At 31.5% G+C, this 16,610-nt stretch overlaps 1 protein-coding gene across 14 annotated transcripts in view; it reads left to right on the top strand.

Annotated features, from left to right (window-relative positions):
- Positions 1-15,056, top strand: part of lqf (epsin homolog lqf) — a 35,677-nt gene extending 20,621 nt beyond the window's left edge. For 2 of the 14 annotated variants that reach the window (XM_080169020.1, XM_080169006.1), the window contains 8 exons: positions 18-199; positions 648-731; positions 6,121-6,177; positions 8,410-8,436; positions 9,707-9,760; positions 11,728-11,861; positions 12,188-14,653; positions 14,850-15,056. In XM_080169020.1, coding sequence (XP_080025146.1) covers positions 18-199; positions 648-731; positions 6,121-6,177; positions 8,410-8,436; positions 9,707-9,760; positions 11,728-11,805 — 482 coding nt within the window. In that variant the 3' untranslated portion in view covers positions 11,806-11,861; positions 12,188-14,653; positions 14,850-15,056. Of the gene's footprint in view, positions 1-17; positions 200-647; positions 732-6,120; positions 6,178-8,409; positions 8,437-9,706; positions 9,761-11,727; positions 11,862-12,187; positions 14,688-14,849 lie in introns of all 14 variants that reach the window. The other 12 variants (XM_080169010.1, XM_080169008.1, XM_080169009.1 and 9 more) reach the window with 12 other exon arrangements.
- Positions 15,057-16,610: the final 1,554 nt, after the last annotated feature.

Raw genomic sequence — 16,610 nt, 5'->3', positions numbered from 1 at the left:
ATTGATTTAAAATTTAGGTAACAATGTAGATATTCTCTCTGGTTTGAGTGGGGATGGACCAGGCTCCCCATCCCGCGGCAACAACCTTCTAGACAACCAGCAGCCAGCCAACAATCCCTGGGACCTGAGTGGGCTGGATCCTATGGGAGGCGGAGCACTTCTTGGTGGTGGGGTTGATCTACTCAATGGAGGAGGACAGGTGCGAATCTTTTTTTTTGTAGATTTTTTCGAAATTACAAATTTAATTTCCCAAGGAAAATATCTTCATGCATAATTGACGTATTATATCTAAAATATTTCGGGAAATAAAAGTTATAAACATCACAATGTACTTTTCATTGAAATTCTACATCCATAATGATGATAAACTAAATTGCCCCTTCAGTAGATTAAATCTATTGGTTGCATAATAAGGACACTACTATTTTTACCCAAGAATTATAATAATGTGTTGATAATACATTAGGTACCATAGCAGTATAATTTACGGTCAAATGTCTCCTCTCTCCTTAAAGTTATAACTTTAAATGGAGTGCTAATGATACTTTCTGACGTAGAATTTCAGATTACAATGCATTAAGATTTTATATTTCGGATTTTTAAAAAGTTACGAAAATTATATGTTAGTAAGTTTAAACTTTTTTCAGGAGACAGGAGCTAAACCCAAGAAATCCGTGGAATCTTTACTTGGTGAACATTCTAACCTAGTCAACCTTGATAGCTTAGTTAAGGTAATAAAGGGAACTTTCCAACAATAATATTATATCATTATAGCTATTCAACCTTGATTGATTAGTTAAGGTAACAAAGTGAACCTTCCAACAATAATATTACATCATTATAGCTATTCAACCTTGATATCTTAGTTAAGGTAATAAAGGGAACTTTCCAACAATAATATTGTAACAGTATAGCTATTCAACCTTGATAGCTTAGTTAAGGTAACAAAGAGAACTTTCCAACAACAATATTATACTTTTATAGCTATTTAATCTTGATTGCTTAGTTAAGGTAATAAAGGGAACTTTCCAACAATAATATTGTAACAGTATAGCTATTCAACCTTGATAGCTTAGTTAAGGTAACAAAGGGAACTTTCCAAACAATATTATACCATTATAGCTATTTAATCTTGATTGCTTAGTTAAGGTAATAAAGGGAACTTTCCAACAATAATATTGTAACAGTAAAGCTATTCAACCTTGATTGCTTAGTTAAGGTAACAAAGGGAACTTTCCAACAATAATATTATACCATTATAGCTATTCAACCTTAATAGCTTGGTTAAGGTAACAAAGGGAACTTTCCAACAATAATATTGTAACATTATAGCCATTCAACCTTGATTGCTTAGTTAAGGTAACAAAGGGAACTTTCCAACAATAATATTATATCATTATAGCTATTCAACCTTGATTGATTAGTAAATAAAGATAACTGTCGTAGATCAGTGGTAACGCACTGAGTTACGGTGGTGAGTGTTCAAGTTCTAGTCCCCATGTGGCAACTCGAATTTCTCATTTGAATACATTCACGCAGTTTCCCCTGGATGTGTAAGAAGGGAGATAATTGCAGGGTGGCCACAATGTATGGATGTACGGAAATGTACGGATTTTTTAAAAAGTGCTAAAAAAATGTACGGATTGTACGGATTTTTCATTTTGGTGTACGGAATTTCCGAGCATGGTGTTATAAGGGGGGGGGAAGTTTGTACACTTATAGGAAATGAAATTCAGTATCAAATTTTGGGAGGGACGTGTGGGCTTGTGTTTATAGTTATCGACCTAATTCTTTTTGTAAAAGCTCTTATATGACTGGATGTACACGGAAAACTTTTAAAATTGAATTTCGGGACTTTCCTTCTAGGGGATAGTGGAGCAAAAGACCCCCCAAAACACTAAAAATATGAGTTCTGAGCTTATTTTTAGAGATATCAACCTGATTTTTTTAATGAAAACTTTTTAAAAATAACTGAACTTAGTAACCATTACACATTTCATTTTGGGACTTTCCTTCTAGGGGCTTGTGGAGCAAGAGACCCCCCAAAACTAAGAATAGGATATTTGAGCTTATTTTTGAAGATATCAACCTGATTTTTTTTAAAGAAAACTTTAATAAAATAACTGAACTAAGTAACCATTACACATTTCATTTTGGGACTTTCCTTCTAGAGTCTTGTGGAGCAAGAGACCCCCAAAAACTAAGAACAGGAATTTTGAGCTTATTTTTGAAGATAACAACCTGATTTTTTTTAAAGAAATCTTTTATTAAAACAACTGAACTAAGTAACCATTACACATTTCATTTTGGGACTTTCCTTCTAGGGGCTTGTGGAGCAAGAGACCCCTCAAAACTAAAAATACGAGTTCTGAGCTTGTTTTTTAAGATATCAACCTGATTTTTTTTAAAGAAAACTTTTTAAAAATAACTGAACTAAGTAATCATTACACATTTCATTTTGGGACTTTCCTTCTAGAGGCTTGTGGAGCAAAAGACCCTCAAAACTAAGAATAGGAGTTCTGAGCTTATTTTTAAAGATATCAACCTAATTTTTTATAGAAAACTTTATTAAAATAACTGATCTAAGTGACCATAACACATTTCATTTTGGAACTTACCTTTTAGGGGCTTGTGGAGCAAAAGACCCCCCAAAACACTAAAGATATGAGTTCTGAGCTTATTTTTAAAGATATTAACCTGATTTTTTTCAAAGAAAACTTTTTTAACATAATTGAACTTAGTAACCATTACACATTTTATTTTTGGGCTTTACTTTTAGGGGCTTGTGGAGCAAAAGACCCCCAAAACTAAAAATATTAGTTCTGAGCTTATTTATTAAGATATCAACTAGATTCTTTAAAGAAAACTTTATTAAAATAACTGATATAAGTAACCCTTACATATTTAATTTTGGGACTTTCCTTCTAGCGGCTTGTGGAGCAAAAGACCCTCAAAAACTAAAAAAAGAAGTTATGAGCTTATTTTTAAAATATCAGCCTGATTTTTTTAAGAAAACTTTTTTGACATAACTGAACTAAGTAACCATTACACATTTCATTTTGTAACTTTTCTTCTAGGGGCTTGTGGAGCAATTAACCCCCAAAACTAAAAATATTATTTCTGAGCTTATTTTTAAAGATATCAACCTGATTTAAAAAAAAAACTTTTTAAAATAACTGAACTAAGTAACCATTACACATTATTGATATCTTTAAAAATAAGCTCAGAACTCATATTTTCAGCGTTTTGGAGGTCTTTTGCCCAACCAGCCCCCAGAAGGAAAGACCCAAAATGAAACCTGATTTTTTTTAAAGAAAACTTTTTTAACATAACTGTACTAAGTAACCATTACACATTTCATTTTGGGACTTTCCTTCTAGCGGCTTGTGGAGCAAAAGACCTCCCTAAACACTTAAAATATTTTTAAGAGCTTATTTTTAAAGATATCAACCTGATTTTTAAAAAAATCTGTTGTGGCTACGTAGTTTAGTTATGTGAAAAAAGTTTTCCTCATAAAATCAGGTTGATAGATATCTTTTAAAATAAGGTCAGAACTAATATTTTTAGTGTTTAGGGGGTCTTTTGCCCCACTAGCCCCTAGAAGAAAGTCCCAAAAATAAATCTGTAAAGGTTACTTAGTTCGTTTATTTTTGAAAAGTTCTTTGAAAAAATCAGGTTGATATCTTTAAAAATAAGCTCAAAACTCCTTTTTATAGTTTTGTGGGGTCTTTTACTCCACAAGCCCCTAGAAGGAAAGTTGCAAAATGAAATGTGTAATGGTTACTTAGTTCAGTTATTTTTAAAAAGATTTCTTTAAAATTCAGGTTGATGTCTTCAAAAATAAGCTCAGAAATTCTATTTTAGTTTTGGGGGGTCTTTTGCTCCACAAGCCCCTAGAAGGAAAGTCCCAAAATGAAATGTGTAATGATTACTTAGTTCAGTTATTTTTAAAAAGTTTACATTAAAAAAATCAGGTTGATATCTTAAAAAACAAGCTCAGAACTCGTATTTTTAGTTTTGAGGGGTCTCTTGCTCCACAAGCCCCTAGAAGGAAAGTCCCAAAATGAAATGTGTAATGGTTACTTAGTTCAGTTGTTTTAAAAAAGATTTCTGTAAAAAAAATCAGGTTGATATCTTCAAAAATAAGCTCAGAATTCCTGTTCTTAGTTTTGGGGGGTCTCTTGCTCCACAAGCCCCTAGAAGGAAAGTCCCAAAATGAAATGTGTAATGGTTACTTAGTTCAGTTATTTTAATAAAGTTTTCTTTAAAAAAAATCAGGTTGATATCTTCAAAAATAAGCTCAGAACTCCTATTCTTAGTTTTGGGGGGTCTCTTGCTCCACAAGCCCATAGAAGGAAAGTCCCAAAATGAAATGTGTAATGGTTACTAAGTTCAGTTATTTTTAAAAAGTTTTCATTAAAAAAATCAGGTTGATATATCTAAAAATAAGCTCAGAACTCATATTTTTAGTGTTTTGGGGGGTCTTTTGCTCCACTAGCCCCTAGAAGGAAAGTCCCGAAATTCATTTTTAAAAGTTTTCCGTGTACATCCAGTCATATAAGAGCTTTTACAAAAAGAATTAGGTCGATAACTATAAACACAAGCCCACACGTCCCTCCCAAAATTTGATACTGAATTTCATTTCCAATAAGTGTACAAACTTCCCCCCCCCCCCCCCCTTAGTTTATTATCTTTAAAAATTAAGTAAAATGTATCATTTTTTGGGATCATGGAAAGAAAACAAAGTTTCCAGTTTCGTCGTTTTTTCACAGTAGCCTTTCTCCTATTTCTAGCCCCTGCGGGGGGCTCTAGCCCTGCGGGGCATATTTTCTAACCCTGCGGGGCAATCATTGACATTTAATTAAACTAACCTAACCTAAAATAACCCTTCAAAAGCTGCTGTGAAAAAATACGATGAAACCGGCAACTTCGTTTTCTTTCCATGATCCATTTTTTGTTCTGTATCATTATAATATTTGTAAGTTACATTTAGATTTCACGGGAACCAGTTTGGACAAGAATGGTGTACCAGAAGTTGAATTATTCAAACTATTCAAGATTTGTCTTCAAAGTTTCTATTCAATTGTTAACTTAACTAAAACATTAGTATGTAACAATACTCTTTTCAGGATATAAATTAGTTCAAGTTGTTATTTTTTTATCTGCTTATCTGCTGTATTTGTCCCCATTTTGAAACAGCAAAATACCCCCCCCCCCCCCTAAAAGTTTATTTTACCCGTGATGTAACTTTAATTCTAGTCTTGCCCTTGTGTAAATTATTAGGTACCAGTAACCAAAGTATTATGATGTTTCATTATTTTTAATCAATGGGAGTATTTTTTTGATAATCATTCATGGGGAAGTAGATGAAATTATTGTCTGATGTCTTATCACTTAAATTCCCTGATATTATTAAGGACATATCAACCAAGGATCTAAAGGAAAAAGACAATGGCAAATAAACTTAAGATCATTCCCAAAATACCCCTATGAACTCTCACACTGTTATATTATCCTATTATTTTTTTTATTTTTTTCAGAGAAAATGAGATCTTGATCAGTACCTAGTATGAAACCAATTTTACTAAATAATATATTTACTACATAGTAGAAAAATGTACGGAAATGTACGGAAAAATGTACGGATTTTTTTTTTAGCATGCACGGAAATGTACGGATTTTTTTTAAAAACCTTGTGGCCACCCTGTAATTGAGTGGTTTGGATACTCAACGTACATAATATCTGTACAACAATTATCCCAAGCTCCTCGGCGGGGAGCGTCATTCATTACAGTGACTTAATTTGGGACACCTGCCATACTCGGCGAGGGTGAGGTAATAAAGAGTAGCTCCCTTGAGACAGCGGATCAAGTCCTAATGTACTTGAGCGTGAAGCTTGATCTGGCCCTACTGGCTGTACAAAAGTGTCTCGTCCTTCTCCATGACTACTTAGGTTTAAACCTTAAGAAACAATGGCTACACACACCTTCCATCAATATAAGTCTTGGCATCTTTTTAAGTTTTCATGAAGTTGTGTTAGTCATTTAAGCCAAGTAATAATAAAAGAAATAATATGTGTTACAGTTCATATTTCTATTTTATTAATTCCTTTTGTTTCAGGCAAAACCTGCAGGAACCGCCAGAAACCCATTTTCAGAACAGCCAAACCCTTTTCAGGTATAAAAAAAAACGATGACCTTCCTTTTGAAGTAAAAGCACATATTAGTCATATAATTCAGAATTAATGTTTGAACAAACTAAAAATAGAGAAAAGCACATTTTGAAGATAAAAAAACGTTTAATAATCACCCACTTTCTTCTGTGGCATGTTTGTAGTTTTTGATAGATGTAGTATAAAAACAGGAACTTTGGATATAATATCATATATCAACCAAATAAAAACTATTTTACGTATAACAGTTTTATTTATCGGTTGCTGTTTAGTGTTTACCTACTAGTGCATAGTGCTATACTGTAAGATGTCGACAAATTACTTTTTTCTTGATTATCAAATATTTTCAACTGGCATTTTTAAAAGTAGACGTAAAATAGTATTTATTCAGATGCTATTGATATAACATATATCCCTGTTAAAAAAAGAAAAAACACTTAGGATTTTTAAAGATAGTACATATAGAGTCACAAATTTTAGCATAGGAATCCAACTACAAAGAATTGATGATAATCTGAACTTTTAATATAAAAATATCTTATACCACTAAGCCTCAAAATTGTCTTTTGAATTTCAAAGTGATACAGCGTTTATTGTAATATCGACATTTGAGGATTGGTGGATATTCATGATACTTTTTTGATTAAAACATCAGGTTTCCTTTTCCGTCTATTTACCTAAGGGGGGGGGGGGGGGTTAATGCAACCATCTCGTAATCAATGGTTAAATAGATAGCACTTACAATTCGAATTTCGATCAGAAATTTTGCATGAATAATCCTTGGTAGGTCTATTTTCCCTAAATCGAACAAAAAGTTGGAAAAGTAACGGCTAACGGCTCAGCTGTTTTGCCATTTTATTACTATCTTAAGAGCAAAAAAGTCACGAAACCTATCTTCACATAATACTTTTTCTCACTCAAAAACCTTATCAAACGGTTCTAGCCGGTAGCTGTTGGTACTAGAAATTTAAAAATTGGTTATTGCTATCATTTAACATGAATTAAACCAAAAATATGATTTAAAAAGTTGATTCCTACGTAATTAATGATGAATTTGCCCTGAAATTAGGCAAAAAACGGCTAAAAGGCTGAGCCGCCAGCCGTTACTTTTCCAACTTATTGTTCGATTTAGGGAAAATAGACCTACCAAGGATTACTCATGAAAAATTTTAGATAGAAATTCAAATTCTAAGTGCCATTTAATCACTGATTACGAGATGGTTACATTAAACCCCCCCCCCCCCCCTTATCTTAAACAGTAGATTGTATATTAGTTTGGTGTTACATCAACCTTATTCTTTTATTTTAATTATTATTTTTTTATCATCACAAATACCTACACTCTTGCATTACTTATAAAGATGAAGAAGTAAGTTTGGTTTTCTGTTAGTTTAGATAAAGTTTGCAATGTCAAGAAAGTTACTTCAATTTTTTCCCAATTTTCCCTCATTTTTCCCCTTATACTAAGTAAAATAAGACTGTAGCTTATTTGTGATATTTTATCTTTAGTTTTCTTTAAGTTTTCAAATTCTATCTAGAAGAGCACTTTAAATTCTTAAGTAATTCTTATTGAAAATTTTTTGGCGGTTTTACACAAAGTACCTCATTAAGCACAGTTTACGCCCCCTCCCCTCATTTTAACAATAAATTGAAATAAGGGAGGGAAGGGTTTTTTCCTTGGTTTGCTTAATACTTAAGGTCTGGTAAGGTTAGGTTATCTTATATCGTTGCTCCTGCAGAAGTCAGGCATAGGAAAAAAACAACGACTTCCTTTTTAAAATTTATTAAAGAAATAAGGAGAGGGTTTATCATGCTCAACAGGCTCTTTGTGTGAGAGCACCGAACTTTTATTTGATTTCTGATAAATGAGAGATGAATTAGAATTTTGATTATTTAAGATATTTTGAAAAAGGAAACAGTCTATGTGTAGTATTTTGTTCTAAACAGATTCTAAACTCAACTACAATTCTTGGATAGTCTACTTTAAAATGAAGTATAATATTTTTAAACCAGCACTACATCTAATCTTTGAATAGGATAGGTTTATAGTGAAACATTTCAGGGAAACCAACAAGTTTTCTAAATAGTTTATATAATGTTTTCTTACTTTTCTCTTTAAAAATAGTCTTACTATAAACCTATCCCTACCTGCAGCATCTACTAAAAGCTTGTAAAACTGCTGTTTACTGTGTTGTATAGAAATAAAAACCGGTTTTGATATTTGCTTTTTTGTTTAGGCTGCTGCTCAGCCTAATATTTTCCAGGTACTATTTTAGTTAGATCATATGGGATAATTCAATGAAAAAAGGGTTTCTCGACAGATATAGATTAGATTTGGTTATTAGGTTAGGTCAGGTACCCTTAAGAATTGGCTCATTGGCTCCTGTAGCGTATAGGAAATTTGTTGAATTCCCATTGGTGGCATTTTGCTACAATTTATTGCAGAATTTATCCCAAATGACCTAACTAAAACTTTATTATTATAATGTAATAAAAAAAACTAGGTACTACTTTAAGTGGTCTTTCATGTATAAAAACGAAAAAAAAAACAGGGAAATTGGAACTAATAATTTTGCACAGGCTTCATAAAAACAGCACTAAACCTATAGGCATTCTGAATACTTAACTATTTAGGCAAGCTTCTAATGCAAAATTAAAATAACGTTACTTTATTTTTACCAAACCTAAGTAGGTTTTTTTTTTTTTTGCATGATTCGTCGCTGACATGCCATTTAGTTTTCCTTGTTAGACCTACGTAATTATTGACTTGCTACTGCAAGAAATGGAAAAAAATCAACGAATTTATTTTCTAAATCTTTGCATGCCTACATTCTAGATGTTTTAGTGTTCATAGATTTTTTTTATTACTTATTGCGTATTAATTATTTGTATATTTTATGATCTTCTATTAATTGTAAAGGGACAAGTTATTTGAAAATGAAATCACAGAAAATGGCAGACATTGCTAATTTGTAGGAAAAAGTTTATACGAAAATTTGAGTTAATGTCTAATATTGTTTCTTTGGCAAGTGTATTTTATCTTTCAAAAAATAACACATAAGCAGCCAAAGTTATTTTAAACCTATTTTTATTAATTGAAAAATGAATGTATGCCATGCTAAAGATTTGTGGGTAAAATATCATATGATAATAGTTATTTCTCGTATCGTATTATAAACGGCTTTCCGCGGATATAGAATGTACAATTATAAGATTAAAACTAGTTTTTTTAGCCCCGTGGTGCCGAAGGCACCGGCTAAAAAAACTAGTTTTAATCTTATGATTGTACATTTCTATATTCGTAGAAAACTGAATATAATACGATGCTAGACATAGTTTTTTCGTATTCATGAGAACCGGTTCCTATCCACCGGATTCAAATGAATACGAGAAAATATTATTCCTGTGTTTTTAAGTATGTACTTAAACTATTGTTTGCCTTATCTGCTTTTTCCTTTCATTACTTTTCTCTTAGGAAATTTTTTTTATATTTTCAATACCTACCTAGTCAAAACAACAATAATTTTATTGTAGGCCGCGGCTGCTCCTAAACCAAGTATGAATGAGCTAAGGACTAATAACCAACAGGCAAGAAAATGATAATAATTTTGTATTGTTAACTCAGTCTGTCCCTACCTCGTGATTACAGATTAGCGTTATTGAAAATAATGCGTTAATGTTCATGTGTGTTAAAATTCTATTCAGATGGGAATGTAACCGAAAACCGTATTCTTAACTTTTTATAATAAACAAACTTAACCTGCCTACCTAAAGGCTTGTCTACTAATTGGATTCAATAATTGGTTATTATGCATGTGTATATTATTGAACAAGGATGACAACATCAATAAAAGCGAAGCACTGAAATGGTAGGACAAACGGACATTAACACTTGTATAGTGTTAGAACTTAATTATCATAATATAAATTTATAAGAGTCAAAGCAAAATTGTAAGTAAATTTGTTGTAAAACTGCTTGAAACAGGATAATTTTTATGGACATACTTACATTTTTAGGGCTTGATTATAGAGTTGCTTTGCTTATTACATTATACTTTGTTGTCCCAGGAATCAATATACAAAAAATCAGATCAATCCGATGATTTGATCACATAAAAATTTGTTAAAAAAAGTAAAAAAAATCAACATGTTTAAAATGGACGTACGGACATTTTGGTAATGATTATAGAGTTGCTACGCTTTCTAAATCGTACCTAACTACTAAAGGAATCACCATGCAAAATTTGAAATCGATAGGACAATTCTAACATGCCTAAATTAACGGAAAAAGCTATCCGTTACGGACGTACGGACGGACGGACCGACCCTAATTATAGAAAAGCTTCGCTTTTAAAAATGAAACATAAGGGAGCAGAGCCAAAAATCTGGTTTGGTAACTCAATTGTAAAGGTTCATAAAAGAGTAAATTGAAATTATAATGCCAAACGGGCTTAAATATTGATTAATAACTTTATTATTAATTATTGGAATTACGTTTTTAGTAGCGAAGCTACAACTCTATAATTTGAAATGTCCGTCTGTATGTATGTATGTCTGAAACGTTTTGGGGGAAACGTGATTTTCTCAGCTCCTACAAAAGATAGAAGGCTGAAATTTTTTGTCAACATTCCCATCAATAAGGAGCATAATTAAGTATAAAACATTGTTAGCGGTCGGACTGCTTTTAAGCAGCTTTTTAGCCGCTTTTAATTTTCAAAACTGATTTTCTTGGCTCCTGTAAATGAGAGAAGGCTGAAACTTCTTGTCAACATTTCCATCAATATGGAGCATAACTATGTATAAAACATCAATAGCGGTTGGACTGCTTTTAAGCAACTTTTTGGCCGCTTTTATTTTTCAAAACTGATTTGGCCGGCACCTGTAAAAAAAAAGGCTGAAACTTCTCGTCAACAATCTTATTGATATGAAGCATTATTAAGTATAAAACATCAATAGCGGTCAGACTGCTTTTAAGCAGCTTTTTAGCCGCTTTTATTTTTCAAAACTGATTTGCTCGGCTCCTGTAAAAGATAAAAGGCTGAAACTTCTTGTCAACATTCCTATTAATATGGAGCATAATTAAGTATGAAACATCAATAGCGGCCGGACTGCTTTTAAGCAGCTTAGAGCCGCTTTTATTTTTTAAAACTGATTTTCTCGGCTCCTGTAAAAGATAGAAAGCTGAAACTTCTTGTCAACATTCCCAACAATATGAAGCATAATTAAGTTTTCATCATCAATAGCGGCCAGACTGCTTCTAAACAGCTCTTTAACTGCTTTTACTTTTTGCAACAGATTTTCTCGGCTCCTATCTTTGCTTTTAAGCTGCTTTTCTTTTTAAAACTTTCAGATATAAACCTTAATTTTTCAAAGTTTCATCATTTTAAGTTTTTGCATATTTATCTCTTTCTTTTCTTTCTTATGATAACAGTTAATCAGCTCCATAAATTACTTTGTCTGTTTGTCTATTTTATTATAGATTTGTGCTTCGCTACTTATGGATGTTGTCATCCTTGTTTGTTTTTGAATTGATAATAAAATGCTTTTAATTTTAGTTGCATACCAACGGTAATGGCTCGGCGGGTGCCAACTGGCCCGGCACCGGCCAAAGTAACGTTAATCCGTTCTTCTAAACGGCGTTAGAAAACAGAACCTGTGACGACTTGAGTCCACATTATGTAAGTTAAAGGTAAGTTTTAATCACATGAAAGTTTTCACATTCACTTATAATAATATCCCTTTGGCTGAAAACTTACTTAGAATTTTTGCTTGGAAACCCTCATCCCTTTATTTTAATAATGGATATTATGAAAGGGAAAAAATTTTCGTTAATTTAGCTTCTTAACATAGAACTCATTTATTAGTTAGGTCGTTGATCCAGTAGTAGGGGAGGGGAAGATATTTTAACCCGCTTATGTTTACTTTTTAAGGGAAAGTGAAAATCTCGTGTAAGATCCATGTAATAATATATTCATTAATTTACCACATATTTATTTATGTTACTCTTTGTTTCAGATAAACTGGGAATTTGTATCAGCTTTTCAAACTTATACATGAAATACAGAAAAAAGATATAAATAAAATGTTAAAAAGGATTTAAAGAAAAATTACATCGAATGTTTTTTCTAGTCTTTTGGGAAGTCTTTTAGGATGTTTACTAACAAGGAAGACAGGATTTAAGCAGAGGTCTCGTGATACAAGTATTTAGTACTTTTAGAAACATTCCAGATTCGTAGAAATAAAAGAATTAAGTTAAAATCTATTCGATTTTTAAGTTTTCGATATTGATATTTCTGAGACCTGAGGTGGATTCTTTAAAAAAAATTGCCCCACTAATCGCTTAGTGGAGGAAAATTGTTTTCGTGAAAAATCCACCAAAATCACATTAAAAATCTACAAAAATTAAACAAAATCATAGAAGGGTTATTAACATACCTAAGATTTTACTTAATTTTTGTAGATTTTTTTATCTGATTTTGAAGGATTTTTCACGAAAACAATTTTGCCCCACTAAGCGATTAGTGGGGCAAATTTTTTTTAAGAATCTACATCTGGCCTATTGTAAGCTATATGCAATTTTTTTGCTTGCAAGTATATTTCTAAATGTTCTAAATACTTTGATTACGAGATTGTTGTATAAAAACTGTCTCCCTTATACATTTTAGATAGGAAATTATTATCATTGTATTCTATTGCATGAACCTAGCTTGGCAGTTGACTAAAAATAACTTCTTCAAATACTTAGAAATATCTTGAAGAAATGTTTATAATATTTATAAAAAATGGATATTATTCATACTATCAAAATATATTAAATCGTATAGTGAAACTTGTAGGTTATTTTTTATGGTAGTTTTTTTTAGCATCACTTAAATAAAGTTCATAAATTGATTTTAGCCCATTAATAATTCTTTATATTATAACAGCTGACAAAGGCGTTAAAAAAGTCATCATTAATGCTTTTAAAAGTCAGTAAAAACTGCCTGTTTTTAGGCAATGTCAAAAGGATTTAAATGGACTCAATATGTTTTTATTGTGACTTATTATTTATTTGCACTCTCCTTTTATATATGTATCCTTATGATAAAGTAAGAGGATGTGTGTTTGTTTGTCTGTACGGAAGGATCTCGCTAACCGCTGAACCGATCGGGTTCTCCTTAACAGGGTAGTTTCTCATAGGTCCCGGGAAGGTTTATAACTATCTTAGAAATCGACAAATATAAAAAAAAATACGCAGCCCTGTGGCAATTGCAAAACAATTTATCGGCGAAATTTTTGTGTGGAAAATAGCTGATTTTAAAATAGATTGAAAAGAAACAATTTTACGTGTCCATTGAGGCCTCTAGGGGCGTAGCCGCTACAGGATAATAAAGCGTCAGCCACATATTATATTTATAATTTTAAATGCCTTTCATTGGTATATATGTTTTGACCTTATTTATATAAATACTAAAAAAACAATGTATTTTGGCGAATTAAAAACTCAACCGAAAAATGTCGTTTCGCCATTAAAAATTTTCCACATGCTTTTATTTTATACTTATCATTTTTATAATTTCATCGTCAACTTATTTATAATTATTATAATTTAAAGTAAATATTGTATGGTTTCAAAATTTATAATTAGTAATTAGATTTATCATTTTTGTTATGTATATTATTTAAGTTTTAAGAAATCTCAAAATTGTGGATTAAATCGGGAAAAATTCTTTTTATTAGTTTTATCATTTTGATTTTTGTTTAATTTTATATGCATAATACTTAATTTTAATTAAAATTCATGTTAAACAACATAAAAAAATCCGTTTTAATTTTAGTTTATTTTATTGTGATAAAGTTCTACTTATAATATTTTCATCATTAGTTTTGAGTCTTTTACATAGGGTTTAAGTTATTTATCATATTGCATCATAGACAGCTTTCCGCGGATATTAAAATAAAAAAACTAGTTTAAGTTCATAATTTATATTTTAATATACGTGGAAAATTGCCTAATACGATGCTACACACGATTTTTCAGTATGGCTGAGAACCGGTTCTAATCCAGCGGATTTCAATAGGTTTTGAAGCCATACTGGAAAATTAAAGATAATAAAGCAACATGTAGAACAGAAGACACAGACAAAGATTGAATTAAAGTCAACGCTGTATTTTAGGTTCTTTTTACTGAAATCTGTTCTTAAACAATGCTTGCAATGATCTACCATTTTAATATTTTTACATTTTATGGCAGGTGTCAAAATTATAGTACTTTATTTTAAACTTTTGTTACAGGTAAATTGAAAATTTGTGTATTTATATCCTATTGGAAATATACGAAATTAAATCCAATTTTCTTTTTAAAAATCAGTTTCTATCAAATATCATATGATTTTTTTTCTCGACTTTATTAGCAATTATATTATTTTATTGCACGCAGAATAATTTTTCTTTTAAATGAAATATTCCTTTAAAATAGAGAACTTAATTTTTGACAGTGTAGTAATAGTTATTTATCGCATCGTATTATAGACAGGTTTCCGTGAATATTAAAATGAAAAATTAAAGTTTAAAACAAGTTTAGTTAGCACGGAGGGGCTGAAGGCCCGCACCAACAAAACTGGTTTAAATTTTATGACTTTTATTTTAGTATTCAGACAAAATTATCTGTAATATGATGCTATATATAATTTTCCAGCATGTCTGAAAACCGGTTCTAATCCAGCGGATATTAATCAGTTTCGAATCCATACTGGAAAAATTTATACATTATAAATAATAGAAAATAGTCATGTTTTTATTTTGTACAACATTATTACTAAATAATTATGTAATGGACATGTTTTTAATTTTAAATAATTGTCAATTATAAAGATCAATTATCCAAAATAAAAAAAATTGGAAATAACTTGATGTTTTTTTTATTGCAGCAAACCAACTCTTATCATGTTTTTGTTGGGTTTCTACCCTGAGGGGAAGAGCTACATATAGCTCAATTCTTTTACTTTATTGCTTACTAGCGGATTCGCCCCTAGCCTCTAGGGGCTTTGCCCCAAGAGGTTTAATCAAACCAATTTTTTTGGGGGGAATTTTTTTTTCGACCCTACAATTTTAGTTTTAGAAAGAAATTTTTTTTTGAGGAGGGGGTATTAATTTTTGGGGGGTTGGGGTGTCCCACCCCCCAAGAAAATAGTTATAAACCTTCCCGGGACCAATGAGAAGCTACCCTGTAAAGGGGAACCCGATCGGTTCAGCGGTTAGAGAGATCCTTCGCTACAAACAAACAGACACATAGACCTCGTTCTACTTTGTATTATAGATGTTATCCGAACGGCTGATGTTGAATATTCTTCAAGCCGCTGGGCTATGTCGGACGAGTTTTCGTCTTATAGTATAAAAACCACAATTTATCTACTGCAAGCGTGTTTTCTAGTGTGTTTTAGGTTCGTGATTATATGAGGAATACGGCATATCCTAATATATTAAGTTTTGGTATTAAGCTCAATATTTCTATAACTACTGAACTGATACAGTTCTCCTTATCAGGGAAGCATTGCAGAGATCCCAGGATGGTTTTAGGCTATTTTATTTATAATTTTAAGCTTTAAAGTGGTTTTAGGCCATTCCTATGCCACCCTCTAACTTACCCCTTTAAATGCTGTGCCCATAGATGCTAGGGGCGCAACCGCTAGTATATTAAGAAAGTCGGTAGTAAAAACCGTATATGTACAATTTGATACTTTTTATGTTAAAAATCACGCAACCTTTGCTTGAACAATCTTAAATTCTAAAATAGTTAAAATATTAAACGTTTTGTCTTCTCCGGTTAACTTGTTAAGGCAATCTGTAGTTTTATCAAAACTTAGAATTTAAAAAAGTTTTCTTCAAGGTATAACAAAAATCATAATGGTATAAAAAGCATAGGTTCAGAAAAATACTGGTTCTGGACGTGCTTCGTTTAAATTAACATGCGTTTCATACTCATAGTGCCTATAAAAATTGACGCCTTACTGGTTTACCATTGGCCAATTAAAATGTACACTGGCCTGCCATTGGTAATTCAGTCTGTATTGGCCTATCATTGGTCATTCAAGATATCATGTTATTTATTTATATACTTTCTGTAATAGATTTGTGCCAATCTGTCAAAAATAATGATTAAAGTCCCCAAAGTTATAAAGTCAATGAATGAGAGAAGGTTTAGGTACCAGTATAGCTTACAATGCAAAGTCCCCTGAAATTTTTCTAATCTTATAAAAGGTTTGGTTGATGTACTTCAGGAGTATTAAATTGTGACTTGATCTTGAGCAATGGATATAGGACACACGTGGATAAATCAACAGGGGAAAATTTGTCCTCAATTTAGCTTGCTAATGTGCACTTTAATTATTGGTCAGTTTGTTTATCCTTTAGGATGGGAGGGGATGGGGAAAAACCATTTTAGCCAGCTACGAGCATC

The sequence above is a fragment of the Acartia tonsa genome, chromosome 8, assembly GCF_053477335.1.
Source record: "Acartia tonsa isolate MP-2025a chromosome 8, ASM5347733v1, whole genome shotgun sequence".
Taxonomy (NCBI): domain Eukaryota; kingdom Metazoa; phylum Arthropoda; class Copepoda; order Calanoida; family Acartiidae; genus Acartia; species Acartia tonsa.
Note: the sequence above shows the minus strand (reverse complement) of the source record. Positions and strands in the feature narration are given on the sequence as shown.